Source organism: Brienomyrus brachyistius, chromosome 23 (assembly GCF_023856365.1).
Source record: "Brienomyrus brachyistius isolate T26 chromosome 23, BBRACH_0.4, whole genome shotgun sequence".
Classification (NCBI taxonomy): domain Eukaryota; kingdom Metazoa; phylum Chordata; class Actinopteri; order Osteoglossiformes; family Mormyridae; genus Brienomyrus; species Brienomyrus brachyistius.
The window spans coordinates 19,434,522-19,450,200 of NC_064555.1; the positions used below are offsets into that span (position 1 = coordinate 19,434,522).

At 43.4% G+C, this 15,679-nt stretch overlaps 1 protein-coding gene and 1 long non-coding RNA gene across 6 annotated transcripts in view; one reads left to right on the plus strand and one right to left on the minus strand.

The window, feature by feature from the left end:
• The window catches only part of nudcd1 (NudC domain containing 1), a 29,092-nt gene extending 14,587 nt beyond the window's left edge, over positions 1–14,505 (plus strand). Inside the window, exons 6-10 of the mRNA XM_048992673.1 lie at positions 231–438; positions 1,199–1,343; positions 2,238–2,363; positions 9,438–9,597; positions 13,748–14,505. Of these exons, the coding sequence (XP_048848630.1) occupies positions 231–438; positions 1,199–1,343; positions 2,238–2,363; positions 9,438–9,597; positions 13,748–14,034 (926 nt within the window). The 3' untranslated portion in view covers positions 14,035–14,505. The remainder of the gene's footprint in view (positions 1–230; positions 439–1,198; positions 1,344–2,237; positions 2,364–9,437; positions 9,598–13,747) is intronic.
• On the minus strand, positions 9,722–10,567 carry LOC125718705 (uncharacterized). Of its 5 annotated transcripts, none has more exons than XR_007384908.1 (3): positions 10,491–10,567; positions 10,239–10,364; positions 9,722–9,820 (listed from the first exon to the last, which is right to left on the minus strand). It is a non-coding gene; the product is annotated as an uncharacterized LOC125718705 (long non-coding RNA). The 5 variants fall into 5 exon arrangements; XR_007384909.1 differs by lacking the exon at positions 10,491–10,567 and adding an exon at positions 10,365–10,428 and having other exon boundaries at positions 10,239–10,322; XR_007384911.1 differs by lacking the exons at positions 9,722–9,820; positions 10,491–10,567 and adding exons at positions 9,837–9,862; positions 10,365–10,428 and having other exon boundaries at positions 10,239–10,322.
• Positions 14,506–15,679: the final 1,174 nt, after the last annotated feature.

Here is a 15,679-nt window from a genome sequence, read left to right on the forward strand (position 1 = left end):
TTCCAAGTTTTAATATTCTTATACCATTAAAGGCTCCTTTACTCCTTTAAACATTCTTTCTTATACACACACGCACTTTGTCTTTTCATTTGAACACTGTTCACCAGGCAGGGCAGAGGACCATCGCCAGGTCTTCTTTTAGAGGCAATCATTCTTCTTTGTTTTAGAAATACACTTTTTCCGCACTTTAATTAAGGTTTTGTTGGTTCACTGTGGCTCTTTTTCTACAGGTCCGGTTTACTACTGGTACCAGACTACAGAAGACATCACAGTGTCCATGCAACTGCCCAAAGGCACCTCAAAGGAGGACGTCCTGATCCAGATATCCAGCGAGCTCCTCAGGGTCGGAGTGAGAGACCGCACCCCCCTGATCGACGGGCAGCTGCACTCACTGGTGGATCCTGAATCCAGTACCTGGATCCTGAAAGGAGACGCAAGGTGAGCCGGACCATAGACGCCACCGGAACCAGACAGGGATTGGCGTTTGGTTTGCGAACGGCCGCAACAACGCTTCAGTTTTCAGAGGAGGGGAGCTGGGTGTTGCTGGTCACGAGAAGCTGCTGGTCTCGCCTCGTGTGGCGCTTTGATGAAGATCGACCGTCCGGAAGGTGTTCGGAAGGCATCCCCTGGTAGCTGTCGTGTTTGTTTGGGTGATCTCTTTGGAGGGGCTGTGCTAAACAGCGCCCCCCTCTGTTTATTCACAATGAATATTTGTCCGCTCTGTTTTAATTCTGTTGTTTTGGGTTTGTACACACATTGTGTTTACAGGCATATTTATCAACCCCAGACACTGATAACCTTTCTCCTATAACAGTTAACTAGTAATTATACAAACCAATTTCTTGGGGTGTAATATAGATTTCTCTTGCTTTCCAAGCAGTGGCTGTCAATTCTCACCTGCTATTTCAGCAGCTGATGTCCTCCTTCCTTGCAATCTCCCTTCAACATGTGTGAGGCCTTGTGATTCAGGAAAGGGATACAAAGAAAATGACTAAAGCAGAAGTTATAAACAGAAACGAAAGGCTTCGATTTTTTTTTGGTATACTAGTTCACTAAATGTTATTTCCTACCAAAGCTATTTAGCTTTTACCCGGTCATACAGTTGCCGGTATCATCGGCATGATTAGGGTTTTGTACGTTGTTGAAAGTTTTGTAACCAGCACACAGTGGTACCCCCCCCCCTTCCCCCCACCCCTAGCTTGGAGGTCTCCCTGCAGAAGAGGAGCGAGGGGACAGTGTGGCCAGAGCTCATTACGGGGGACTGCAGAGGAGAGCAGCTGATGAGCAAGGAGCAGGCCGCACTTCTCCACGAGAGGCTGGCCCACCTGACAGCGGAGGACGGGGTGAGCCGCGGCAGGGGGTCCTTAGGGGGTGGGAAAGGCACCCGCTCACATGCTATTTTGGGGGTCAACGTCGCATCATTGGTGTATATGTTAAACCCGATTATTATCATTTCCCTACTTCTCAGTTAATGCTTGTTTTTAACAGTACCCAGCTGTACAAAGTAATGACACTTTTCGCGAAGCTCTCAGCTGCAATGCACCATGGGTATCTTCGTAATGCTTCACAATGGTCAGTTTTGGAATTAATAAAGCATTTCAGCATCTTCCTTTGACAGTCATAAGGCTTTTTCGTGTTGATTATGATCTTTCATAAGCTCCAATGAAGCTCTCACTTACAATGCATAGGTACATTCATAATGCATTATAATGGTCAGTATAAGAATTAAGAATGTTGTATACTGCATTATGTAGGTACCTACAGTGCATTGTAGCTGAGAGTTTCCAAGGCATTCATAATGTATAATCCCCATGGTTATAATGTATTTTTTTTAATTATTGCTAGCATGTTTAAAATGTTCTATGAATTATAATGTGTTATGAATGGGCTCATGGATTCTTCTAGACATGATATTCATAGAAAGTGTTACCAATGATTCTAGTACTCTGAGTATTGGGACAGATGCGACTGAATAACTGTAAATAAACCAATAATAATACTAGCTCATATATTTATGTGTGTGTGAAATTAGCCTACTCTTATATTGGACGTTAGTCAGATTTTATTCATTTTCTGACATTTTTGGAACCGGTTGATACTCCTGATATCATTCGTTATGTGCACACATTGACCTGTTGATTGATTTTGAGGTTTGAGTAGTCTGCGTGAAATTCAAGATAATCTTGCTGGAATGAAACCATCATTTATTCATGTCTGAAACGTGCTCCATATTTAAGAACGCCGACTCAGAGAAGGACAAGCCCCCATGCAACGCTCAGGAGCTGGAGGACTGCGATATCTTCCCCGAGGACAGCTCAAGCCTGGCACGGTTCGATGGGGACTCCTTGAGGCCCAGTCACGTGGTGAGACCCCGCCCCCTTTGCCGCCCACCGCTGCCATTTTTAATAAGCACGTCTCTTCCACTAAGTACAGGCCCAAGCGTGATTAGGGTCGCTGAGGTTTAGCCCCTTGGTCTCCAGCCTGTTGAACAGTAATGAATAATTGAAAAGAGAGACATTCGTAGTGGGGGGCGGCTGGTGGTAATGGATGCCTGCGCACGCCACACTAATGCTGGTTAGCATTTCAGGACAGGGTAGAAACCATTTTTTTTATAATACATAATGAAGCATAATAATCAATCGCCTAGCACAGTATTTATAAAATGTACACAATAGCTACATAATAATTAGCCATCTTTGGCGTCTGAATGTACTTATTTTATATGAACATACTGCAGGTGAATGTTTGGGATTTTTTTGTTTGAAGAAACAACATTGCTGTAGAAATGAACACGCCTGGAATCTCTAGGTGGTTTCAGGGAAAGGCAAGGGCTGGACTGGGAATAAAAATCCTTCCTAAATTTTTTGGGTCCCCACAAACCCGTCGACACACCGGGAAAACGCCCAGTACATCAGATGGCCCAATCAGGCGAAATACTAAAATTCAGCCAAACTGCACCGAAACCACCGTGTAGCGTGTGACCTCTTAAAACATTAGGTGACCCAGATGATTCCAAATATATTATGTGGCAATATGTCCTCTTCTTACATATATAAAAATACTGCAGAAAAATATATCACCTCGTTTAAATAATTCATGCAGCGTCTTTCTGGTGGTGTTGCCTGTCATTGCCGTTCGAACACATGTAGGCCTTCCATTACCCTGATGTCTTCCTTAAAGTGTTATAGACGGTATATACCATTATACCATATACGGTATATACCATTATGACCATCGATAAAACATAGCCACAGGCCTATCAGAGAGCCCCTGCTAATTCCTGTCCACCACCGAAAGCTCTTAAAATGGGCATGAACGTATCGGAATTGGCACAATGGAAGAAGACCGCCTGGTCTGATGAATCCCATTTTTCGCTGTATCCTGTGGATGATCAGGTACGTGTCGAGCATCTCTGGGATGCGCTGGGTCGATACGTAGCCCCATACACTACAGGGCTCCATGGACTGTGTGTCGTGACACATCTCTCCTGTGACCATCCTGAGATTTATTTGCCAGTTGTGCCACAGTAGCCCTCCTGTTGGTTCATACAAGAGAGAGGATTCATCCACATCCCATACCGACAAGTCCTGGCCGGCCAATACCTTGTCGACGGATTGTGGTTCTTCCCTCCTTGGATCCCTCTCAGTAGGTAGCTTTATGTGTGTGGAGTTTGCAGCTTCTACACATACAGACTGTTGCCCATAATGTATGTTTGTGAATGGGTGCTTGTCTGTGCCCTGTGATAGGCACTTCATACAGGATGCACCCCAACCTCGTGTCCTGTGTTGCCAGGGAAAAGCCCCCCCCGTGACCCCAACCATTTAAATCAGTTAAAAGATGGATGGATACATTTTGGAATGAGATTTTTATTGTTTGTATTATATTGGTACCACGGCCCTGACCAGGGAAAGTGGGCTGAAAATTGATTCGTTCTCATTATCATTTTTACCCATTCATTCCAGTTCCTTTGCTATAATTCAAGAGTTCTAGATTTTACCAAAAGCAGTTTGACGCAAGCACTGTACAGCCCTGAGCCATTTTCAAAAGTTGTACATTATTTTAGAGGAAGTCCCTGGATGTAAGAACTTCCAACTGATAAAAACTTAAAGGCTGATGTAACCCCACGATCAATGTTCAATGCCCCCTCCGTTCAGACTCGATCAGTTTTTAAACACGACTTCCCCAAGACACAGCCGCGAACTACAGTCACAGGCATAACCCCCCGGCAGAGCCAAACATTACAGTCATTAAAATTTGCTGAAATGTTGCCTGAACTTCTCTTGAGATTGACTTTCCTTCCTTTAATTCGCTCATAAGACATTAAAATCGATGGCACAGAAGGAAGAAAAAGGTTGTAATGGAGACGTACCGGTTTCAATTATGACATTAGTCCCCGTGAAGATGCGTGGTGGGTTTTGGGCCTCATGTCCCTGTAGTGATCAGGCATCTGCCAGTTAAACGTGAAAATGCATGTTGACTGACTGCTCACATGCTGTAGCTCCATTCACTGCTATGGGCAATTATATAACTTCAAATTGACCACAGCTAGTTTTTCGACCGTGGGGGAAACCAAAGTACCCAAGGGAAACATGGGGAGGACATGCAAACTCCACACACATGGAGCCATGGCGGAGACTCGAACCCGGGTCCCCGGTGTGAGACAGCAGTTATAACCACGGTGCCGCATCGCCTCTGTTATGTATTGAGCGCACAGCACTTCCAGTTGTTGGGGAGAAGTTATCAGAAGGGTAGAGCTCATTAAAAAAGACATTAAAATCAGAGGAGGAAGAGAGAAGTTGTAGTTGAGACGTTAAGAGAACTATATGTCTACCCGCCTAGTAAGGTAAAAAAAGACGGCATCAGAGAGAGAGAGATGTGCGAATTTCCCAGAACCAAACTCAATTTAAATACTCAACTGAGCTTCACGGACTAGTAGAGGGATTCAATCCAAAGTCTTTCCACATTGAACTTTGTTGGAAATTTTTATTTTTTTTCTGTTTTTTAATGGCTTTTTTCATAGCTCGGTGCATTGCAAACTCTTTCAAAATGTCCCTGACCCCATGTTGCCTTAAAGCCTGGCGTGACTGTTTTTTAACCTAATGAAAGAAACATCAGTGGTATTTGAAGAACAGCCTGTGAACTGACTGGATTGTGGAGAGCTTCCCCTTTAAGACCAAAAGCCACTGCTAGGAAGTTGTGGGCAGTTAATTAAGCATGAGGAATTATAATATGAGTCATAAAAGCATGATATATATATGTTTGGTGTTCTGGTTGTTCCTAATATATATATGTATATATGTCATATTAGGAACAATGAGTAGATTTAAGAAAAACATTCATTTCGAGTAATAAATTGAAACCTATGTTATAGTTTTAAATGAGCTGCTCTCTGCTGAGTCAAAAAAAAATATTGATTATCAGTCTCATTTGTGTGCTTTTTAATAAGTAACACCTTTGCAGTAACATAAAACACCAACCATTTGTGTTTGGTATCCCTTTGTGAGCCAGTGACTGCAATTGCAGATAATAGCAGAGTGGCAACAACCCAACTGAATGAATCAGTCAAAAAAAATTATGACATGTAATAAAAAGGAGACGTCTGCGTAAGGTATGTGCAGATGCGTTAGACCTCGTTAGTCGATGGACTTTTGTTATGAAACCAATAAATCTGCAACATTGTTACAGAAATAAGCAAGTGTCCCAAGACCTTCTGTGAGCACAGTATCAATAGATTTCAGTTTTTCTTCTCTTGGGTCAGTTTGTCAAATGTAATTCTGAAATTGACCCCCCCCCCCCCCCCCCCCCCCGCCACCCCCAATGTTGCTCCACTCCTTTCATGTGCAGGGTGTTGGTGTGAATCTGGTTAATCTGTATAGAGCGCAGACCCTTTCACTCACTCAGGTAAAATGAGATGAAAGATGATAATATGAAGGACATTAAGAGTTTGCCAATTATAGGATAATTTACCGGGGCCATAGTAATTGCATGCAGTCATTCTGTTTCTCCCTCCCTCCCTCCCGCCTTTTCATATTACCCTGCAGGGGTGAAATAATCCTGCTTTCTTTATGTTGTCTGCTGCCTCAGCCTCAGTATCTAGGTGATGGTACCTTTATCAGAAAGGGATGAGTAAACACACTGACAGATGGGGGTGTAAACTGGAGCAGCGGAGCACAACCAGGCTTGACTTTGGAGCATAAACACACCTTGATGTTTATACCTGAGCTGCATGCTCCACTGGAAAGCAGAATGTTCAGAATATTAACTCCTGAATGGTGACGTTCAAGCGTGATTCACTCACTTCCCTACAGGAAGGTTTGTTGGTAATTTATTGTTTAATTGCAAATGAAAACTATTCCTAAATGATAAAAATTTATCCGTTTTGCAGGTCTAAGGGGCCTTAATTATTTTCAGGGGCACCATCAAGGGGGGACGGGGAGGCACGACCAGCCTGATGCAATTGTCCCCCCTCCCATTGTCCCCCCAGTGAGTCACATAAGCATATGCTGCATAATATGCTTCTATCTGATATTTTACATTAGGTACTATTCATGGACTAAAATAAGATTAAGACTAACAAGCACGTATCCATGCGAAGCACCTGTGGTTCCCTGCAGACCCTCCTGTTATTCATTTGAAAATGATTTGACCTCATGTTAAAGCTTCTTTCCCTGCTGATTCATCGAGGAATTTGGGCAGAAGTAACACCACCCTGACCCCCCCCCCCCCCCTTTATAAGTGTGCCAGTCATCGGCTGCAAACTGATGGTGTAAATCGAGACAGCACTGGTCGTATATAAAACGTGTGATATACCCCCAATTAAATCCCCTGAATTCAGATGATTTGTTCTTGACTTGTGCAGTGATTTGTGGTTTTGTTTTAGGTGGTCTGATGGAACGGAAAGCATTGTGTGTTTGGCCTGTACCTAGAGATACTGGCGGAGATCCTTGGAGCCTATAGCCGTGTTTCCTAATCTAGTCCTTGGGGACCAGCAGACAGTCCATGTTTCTGTTTCCTCCCAGCTCCCAGTAGGAGCAAAAATGTGGACTGTCTGGCAAGGAGCTGGGAGGGAGCAAAAACATGGACTGTCTGGCAGGGAGCTGGGAGGGAGCAAAAACATGGACTGTCTGGCAGGGAGCTGGGAGGGAGCAAAAACATGGACTGTCTGGCAGGGAGCTGGGAGGGAGCAAAAACATGGACTGTCTGGCAGGGAGCTGGGAGGGAGCAAAAACATGGACTGTCTGGCAGGGAGCTGGGAGGGAGCAAAAACATGGACTGTCTGGCAGGGAGCTGGGAGGGAGCAAAAACATGGACTGTCTGGCAAGGAGCTACTAGGGGTTATATTGGGAAACACTAGCCTGTAGGATCCTGTCCTGAATTTAGCTCTTTGTCTGTTATTCAAGGCTGATAGAATGGATGAGTCTATCATATCCAAGTTTAAAATGCAGATTAAGCTGTAAACAACAGCATAAGTCATCTTTCCTGTGTTGAGTGGCCATATAGCAGACATTGAGCATCATTAAAAACACCCTTTTGGCTCAATTTTCAAAACCATTCCCACCGAATGCTTTTAATGTTGCAAATGTTAAATTAGTCATGATGTCACGAAAACCCTAAAATAATTACGGAAGGCATCATCCAGTAATGACTGTCTCCTTGCCATGTCGGTGTTGACAGTGGCCATAGAACTCCAAGATTAGCAAGTGAAAGAAAGTAGAGATGTACTGGCTTCAATTATGACATTAGCCCCCGTGAAGATTCGTAGCAGCTTTTTGGGCTGTGGTCCCCGTGGTGATTAGGCATGTGCCACTTAAACGTGGAAGTGCATGTTGACTGACTGCTCACGTGCTACATCTCCATAAAGGAGGAGCACTTCTGCCAGCACTCATTTGAAGAGTCTGTGCATTCAGATGCTGAATCAATCCATGTGGGTCATTATTATTCTCATTCTGTCCATATTATCATAATAATTATTAGCATATCGATATAAATGGTATTGTCACCCTGCATCTCGTTTTAAGAATCTATCGAATGTTATTTATTATTATTATTATTATTTTTTTTTTACATTTTTCAAATAAATTGCATTGCCCCCCTCAGAGGCCTCCTAGTGGAAGAACCTCAGTTTTAAAGTACATTTTTAAAGTTTTATGGTTTAAATATATTTTCAAGGATTGTTGCATGAGTTCTGAAAGCAACATTTGTGAAATCTGACTCATTCTTATCCCTGAACACACAGACTCGCGTCTGTTTATCTAACCCTCCATCCGTAGCCACTTATCTGGTACAGGGTTACAGCGCACATGAATTTGTTTGGTTGCTTATTGTTTGTTTGCTTGTTTGTTGGGTTATTTGCGCTTGGTTGTTTCAGTAGATTAGCATTTGTTTGACCGGGTGGGGCTCCAGAACAAAGCCACTTTTTGGTGCTTGGTTCGTTTCCTTTGAAATGCCGCCTGGTTCGGGTTGAGGTGTCATCGGTTTTGCGTTTTGTCCTGGGTGGAATGTGGATCAGTGATCATCCTGATATAGCAGCCAGGCTTCTTTTCTTTGCAGTTCAGTTATATGTGTTTTTAAGTCCCTCTGTTTTAATAAAAGCAAATTCTACAAAACAGATGTTTTCCAGGGTCATTCCAATTTAATACTACAAATGGCCTTTGCGTCATCATTTTTGATTTTAATTTAAATTTAGCATGTGAATTATGCACACCTTCCCGAGCTCAGAAATGTCTTTGCTTAATTCTATTTTTTTCCCCATTCGGATATAGTACCTTTTTTTTTTTTACATTGTAGGCAGCAAAAAAAACTAAATTCAGTGTTTTTTTTATAAGCTATGACAACTACGTGGCTCGGCTTTAGCTCAACAGAAAGCTTAAAATGTGTTTTTTTTTCATAGTATGGTTAAATTCAACTTCTGTGTAAGTTTTGTAAGGTCAAATATCTTGGGAACTGCCATTTTTCCGCTCTTGGTTATTAAAAGTACAGCGAAGGGCTTGGATTTTTTATTTTTCCTTGTGACATATGTGTACGTGTACTGCTTGTCTCTATGAGCTCTTCGTGAAATAATCAGCCCAAAAGTGGACAAGGTTTTTGAAAAATGTTACTCTTTCTTTATTCATACAGCATGCATCTTTTAATTAATTTATTTTTTTTAATGAAATAGCTTAAAGCGGGTCCATCTATTAAAAAAAAATCCTAGTCGATTGTGACACCCTCATGCACCCCCATTGGTAAAATATATTGAGTTATATTAAAAGAGGCTCTCACTACAAGAAATGGCCCCTGAAGAGTAGCCTGTGGTTTGTAAAGTGTTTTTGGGACTATTCAGAGAATTCCTCCTTTGCCTGGACTGCATCTTGCAAGACAATCTTCACAGTCAAGTTCACAGGACACGTTAGACCTGTAAATGTGAGTTTGCCGCAGCTTTTGTGTTGCCACCTCAGGTGAACCTGGCGAGCCACCAGTACCTGTTCACGGTGGACGTGGACCCAGAGGAGATGCCCTGCTTGTGCTTACGGCACGACGTGGACGCCCTGCTGTGGCAGCCGCGGCCCGAGCAGCCCGACTGCATGTGGGAGCACATAGCCACCTTCAACGCGCTGGGTAGGATCCTCACCTTCTTTACATGCTGGCTTTACACACTAGATTGGCTTCTCCCTTTCGTTCCACGCTGGCTTTACACACTAGATGGGCTCTTCACCTTCTTTACACGCTAGGTTTACACACTAGATTGATTCCTCACCTTTGTTGCACGCTGGGTTTACACACTAGATGGGCTCCTCACCTTCTTTACACACTGGCTTTACACACTAGATGGGCTCTTCACCTTCTTTACACGCTGGCTTTACACACTAGATGGGCTCTTCACCTTCTTTACACGCTGGCTTTACACACTAGATGGGCTCTTCACCTTCTTTACACGCTGAGTTTACACACTAGATTGATTCCTCACCTTTGTTGCACGCTGGCTTTACACACTAGATGGGCTCTTCACCTTCTTTACACACTGGCTTTACACACTAGATGGGCTCTTCACCTTCTTTACGCGCTGGCTTTACACACTAGATGGGCTCTTCACCTTCTTTACACGCTGGCTTTACACACTAGATTGATTCCTCACCTTTGTTGCACGCTGGGTTTACACACTAGATTGATTCCTCACCTTTTTACACGCTGGGTTTACACACTAGATTGATTCCTCACCTTTTTACATGCTGGGTTTACACACTAGATGGGCTCCTCACCTTCTTTACACGCTGGCTTTACACACTAGATGGGCTCCTCACCTTCTTTACACGCTGGCTTTACACACTAGATGGGCTCCTCACCTTCTTTACACGCTGGCTTTACACACTAGATGGGCTCTTCACCTTCTTTACACGCTGGCTTTACACACTAGATGGGCTCCTCACCTTCTTTACACGCTGGCTTTATGCACTAGATGGGCTCCTCACCTTCTTTACACGCTGGCTTTACACACTAGATGGGCTCCTCACCTTCTTTACACGCTGGCTTTACACACTAGATGGGCTCTTCACCTTCTTTACACGCTGAGTTTACACACTAGATGGGCTCCTCACCTTCTTTACACACTGGTTGGGTCCAGCAACAACACAACCTTGCAACAATACCACCAACCTATTTGACAGACTTTACTGGTAAATAATAACTAGTTCTGTTTGATTCTAATTTATTTTTGGTAACTTTTGATCACCTTTTTTACTATTATTTACTATATTTATTCCTAAAAATGTCACATTATGATATTTGTCATTTTCCAATATGCAGCCCTAATTGTGACTTGATGACCATCAGACCACTGATTATGTTAATAATCATCACATAAATTCAATTACAAAGGGTTCATTTACTTTTTCTTGCAACTGTAGCAACATTTTTTCATCTTTTAGCTGTTAGCTTTGAACCGTGTACCGTTTTATTCCCTCTTTAGGAATTTTTTTCCCCACATGCTTTTGTAAAAGTCAAGATCTTTCCACAGTATAATTAGACATGCTGATGCCCAGCGTTCCTCCATAATATGTTATTTGTGAAAGCACACTGCATGGAGGTGTGCTGCGTGAAAGGGGTGCCTTCATCAATAACAAGAGTCAGGCAGTGTGGAGCTATGGGTTAGCATAGGCTTAGATGAATCGCCCATACAACAACAACAAATTTATTTTTGTATAGCGCATTATCACAACATTACATCGTCTCAAAGCGCTTTACAGCATCCTCACCCAAAGCCCCCAGTGAGTAAGCCAAAGGCGACAGTGGCATGGAAAACCTCCCAAGAAGGAAGAAACCTTGGGAGGGACCAGACTCAAAGGGGGAGCCCATCCTCCAGGGGCCGGCAGGGATAGTCATATAGGAGAGATGGTTAAGTGCCAAGTCACGCTGTCCAAGTCATGAGATTTGAGAAATATCGTGTGTGTGTGTCCTCTGAAATGGATGACATCACACCCAGGGTGTCCCCTGTATCCCTTCATGACCTGGGCTTTCTGTGATAGGCTAAACACTGGATTCAGGCTCACCTAATTGATGGATGGAATGATGGAATGATGGATGGATGGATGGAAATCCTCAATATATCCATATATTGAGTATAATATCTTTATTATTATTATCATCAGTATCATTATTAGTATTTGATTCACATATTCCAGTCAATATAGATATGTATGAATGTTGTTGTATGTGTGTAGGTATTTATTTAAGTGCATATTTATTTGTTTATTTTTTCTCTTATTTCTGACACTTGCAACACCACATCATCCACAACCATCACATATAAATACAATACTTTTTTTCTTTCTTATTTCACCCCACTACTACTCCTCACATTTAATATTCACCAGCCCCCCAATCCTGCTAATTCCTAGGTTGCTTTGCCCCTTTCTCTGTCTTTCTGGGGCTGACGGAGTGGTTCTTTTGCGCTGTGCGTCTTGGTGGGGCAGGTCGCCCAGTGTAGCAGGGGTGGGTCACTGCACTGGTGTCGGAGGGTGACTTTCTAGGGGGCTCCACTGATCTCTGCCGCCCTGGTCTGGGCCAACCTGCATACTTTGCTTATTTTGATGCACCACACCAGAATAGCCTTCTGTCTTTCCACTTATACAGACACACATAAAAAGTACCCCTCCTAGAATAGGGGTGGAATGACATACAGCATGTGGTCTGCCTGGGGTGGGGGTGTCATGGCTGGGGTGCTGTCCTGGTGGGTGCCTTGCCCCTCCCTCTGGCCTGCTCACGGTGTGGGGTCGGCCCAGCCCGCCTGGGAACATGTGACGATTCATTAGGCCTTGATTGGATGCAGAGTTATCCTGGCCAAATAAGACCCCCCCCCCCATTCCATCTTATATCTGCTCCTTCTCCTTTTCACTTTCATCTCTGCCTCCCAAAGTATAACCTTCACTTTCCTCAGTGCACAAAGACACACAGAAATTTCTCTGTTTAGTATTGGTCCAGAAGGTTTTTCCTGTGTGGCCCCTTTTTATAAAAAAAAAATAAAAATAAACATTGTCCACATAGTCACTGTGTTTCCCTGATCAAGCAGGATTAAAGGAAAGTCCGACTTATTTCGACAAGTCTGGCTAATTTAAGTGGGAGTTCCATTCCATCACTGTGTCTTAAATGAATCCCAACGGAGTTACCATGGTAACTTACGCGAGTGAACAAGTCTGCTCCGGACCCGGTTAACTGTCGCACGTAGTTAAGCGTTGTCTCAAAGAATGTCTGACATGTGGGAACATATTCCCAAAAGATCGTTCCCTCGGACGGAATTGCACGCTCTCTCCACTCATGTCATGTAATAAATATAATAAAGCCTATAAAAATCACGTCTCAGCAATCTAATTAATTCCAAAATAATTAAAAGCGTACCCATATTACAAAGGTCAAACACAAAATATAATGACTGAAATTGAAAAAAGTCTGTTAAAATAATATGAACAGGAAGATATTTTTATATTTTGTTTACTCACAGTCAACTTTGAAAGTTTATTCGTACAAGGATATGGTTATTTCTGCAGAACATTTCACACGGATGCGATTTGAAAGTATTTTATGGCGATCAGACAATACAGAATAGCATTATACAGTAAGAATGACACATAGAAAGTTCCTCTTCAGCTATAGGGATCGAACCAGGAACTTTCTCGGTGTAAGGCGACAGCATAAACCACTGTACCACCGTGCCACTGTACTAGGCACTTACAACATTTACATAACTTACGTATTTAGTCTGTCTGTTCTTTGCATTTCCTTGTGACGAAAAACATGTCACCAGGTCTCAAATAATATCGAACATTTACCAAACATTTGCCACATCGATGTCGTGATAATTATCGTAAAATTTTATCACCCAGCCCAACAGTACAGTACCGTATATAGTTACTACTACTACTATTATTATTATTATTATTGTTACGTACTACACTATCATGTTTAAGGTGTTTTAGTGTATTTGGAAGTGCTTCTTAAATGTTTCTTATGCATAGAAAGGCATATCCTATATACTAAACATGTGTTTAACTAACTGACCCTAAATAATTCGACATAAAGACAGACTTAGGGAGCGGATCTTGTTCGTAACCCTGAGACCGGCCGCATATGAAAAATGCATGTTTTCCTTGCACCAGCAGGACTCATTTTGCACGGGCTGATCCTTTTTGACGTGCTTGTCACGATGCACTATGCCTCTTTAACTTTCTGCTTAAGTCGCCTTACGACTCCCTCACCTAACTGCTGTCTCCTGTAGGCTACGTCCAGGCATCCAAGCGCGACAGGAAGTTCTCCACGTGCGCCCCTGATTTCTCCTACGCCGCCCTGAGCGAGTGCCTGCGCCGGGTCTTTATCTACCGGCAGCCGTCGCCTGTCGACACGGTGCTCTTCAACCGGAAGCAGGGCCGGCAGGTGGGCCAGGTTGCCAAGCAACAAGTGGCCAGCCTGGACTGCAGTGACACCGTCCTCGGCTTCCGGGCCACCAGCGAGCGGCTCTTCATCCTCACGTCTGGACACTTGTTTGTCTTAAAGGTCAATAATTAGGTCCAGATGTGGTGCATGATTTGACGTGGTGGGTGAGGGGAGTCAACCCCCCCCACTCCCAAAATTCACAGAAATTACCTCTCCTGTCTTACTCTGCATCTCCCTGTGTGCTATGAATGGATCTGCGGATGCGGATGCATCAGGTGTAAAACTGTTCATTTCATCAACTCCGCATTTATCTCTTTGGTTGGATGTGATATAAAAAAAAGTAAATCTCTGACTTTTGAAATACAACAAACTGCAAAGGGCTGTCGCCCACATGGCAAGAGTAAAAGGCCTGAGTACGTTGTGTGTCGTCTTCTGCAAACGGTGTAAGTATATGCAGAATGTAATTAGTGTCAGCCTCACGGTGCAGATGCTCAATGGGAGCCGCGATGTGCTTCAGGTGTCCTGTGTGGAAGCCTCCTTGTGTCCCTCTCACAGCTGTGATATTAATAGGGGACGAGCATTAAAACTTCCCGTAAATCACAAACAGAATGTGTCAGAATGTGCGTTCTGCTTCTCATCTCATCACTGTGATAAATGTGCATATTTCAATAGAACAGCCTGGTTATTAATTTATAATTATTCATAACCCATATGATATACATGCAGGTAATGATTACCCTCCTTTTAAAGCATCTATATTATTACTAATATTCTGATTAAGGTAATATTTAACATCACAGGAATGCCAAATGAAGCAACATACACTGTTGTTAGTTGATCCAAAACTACTTGCATTGTACCTTACATATGAACTGTTGCTATGGGTGATGTTTTTTGTCTCCATGCAGGTATGGTCTTCACATGGCTTATTTACTGGCCATATATTTCTTTATTTCCAAACTGCAGGGATTCAGCTGATTTCTTCGAAAATGATTCCAGCCAGTCTGTAGACGGCTACTTAAATTAACAAAGTAACACTCACACACTGTCCGTAACACGAGAAATCAAGCTATAGCAGAGTGTCCCAGAGGAGACCTCCTCTCGATGTGTCCTCTTGTGGGAGGTCACAACAGCAGAGCAGACCGAAGGCAAACCTTTTATTCAGTCTCAACAATCCCTCCTCCTCCTCTCTCTGTTCACTTTCTCATTCATAATACACGCCACTTTTTAATGCTCTCTTGGCTGGACAAGAACAGAAAGAAAATAATGAACAGAGCGGAAATGCGTTTATAAAAGCCATTAATGGCCCCGATTCTGCCCCCCTTTGAGCCGTGGTCCCTCTCCTGTATTTCTGGTTTTCTGCTTCACACCTCTCGGGTGGGGGCCACAGGCCACAAAGAGCCGGAGAACACTGCATTAGCTAAGTCTGCTTAAGGGCATCCCGCCGTAGTCACTTCTGGGCATTTGGTGTGGGCTGTTTTTACCGTTTTGTTAGGATGTCAGGGTTTGGGGGGGGGGGGGGGGTTGTCTGCAATGCTGACCACAGTGCATTCGCTCGGAGCCTGGAACATGGTTTATTTTCAGAATGACCTTTACACCATATCATCTTCGCTTTTAATTAATACCATATGCTTATGTAATCATTTTAACACCAAGTAAGTCAGGATGGATGGATTTTCTGTGACCGCTTGTGCTATTCAGGATTGTGGGGGGGTCCGGAGCCTATGGGCACAAGGCAGGGAACAACCCAGGATGGGGCACCAACCCATTGCAGGAC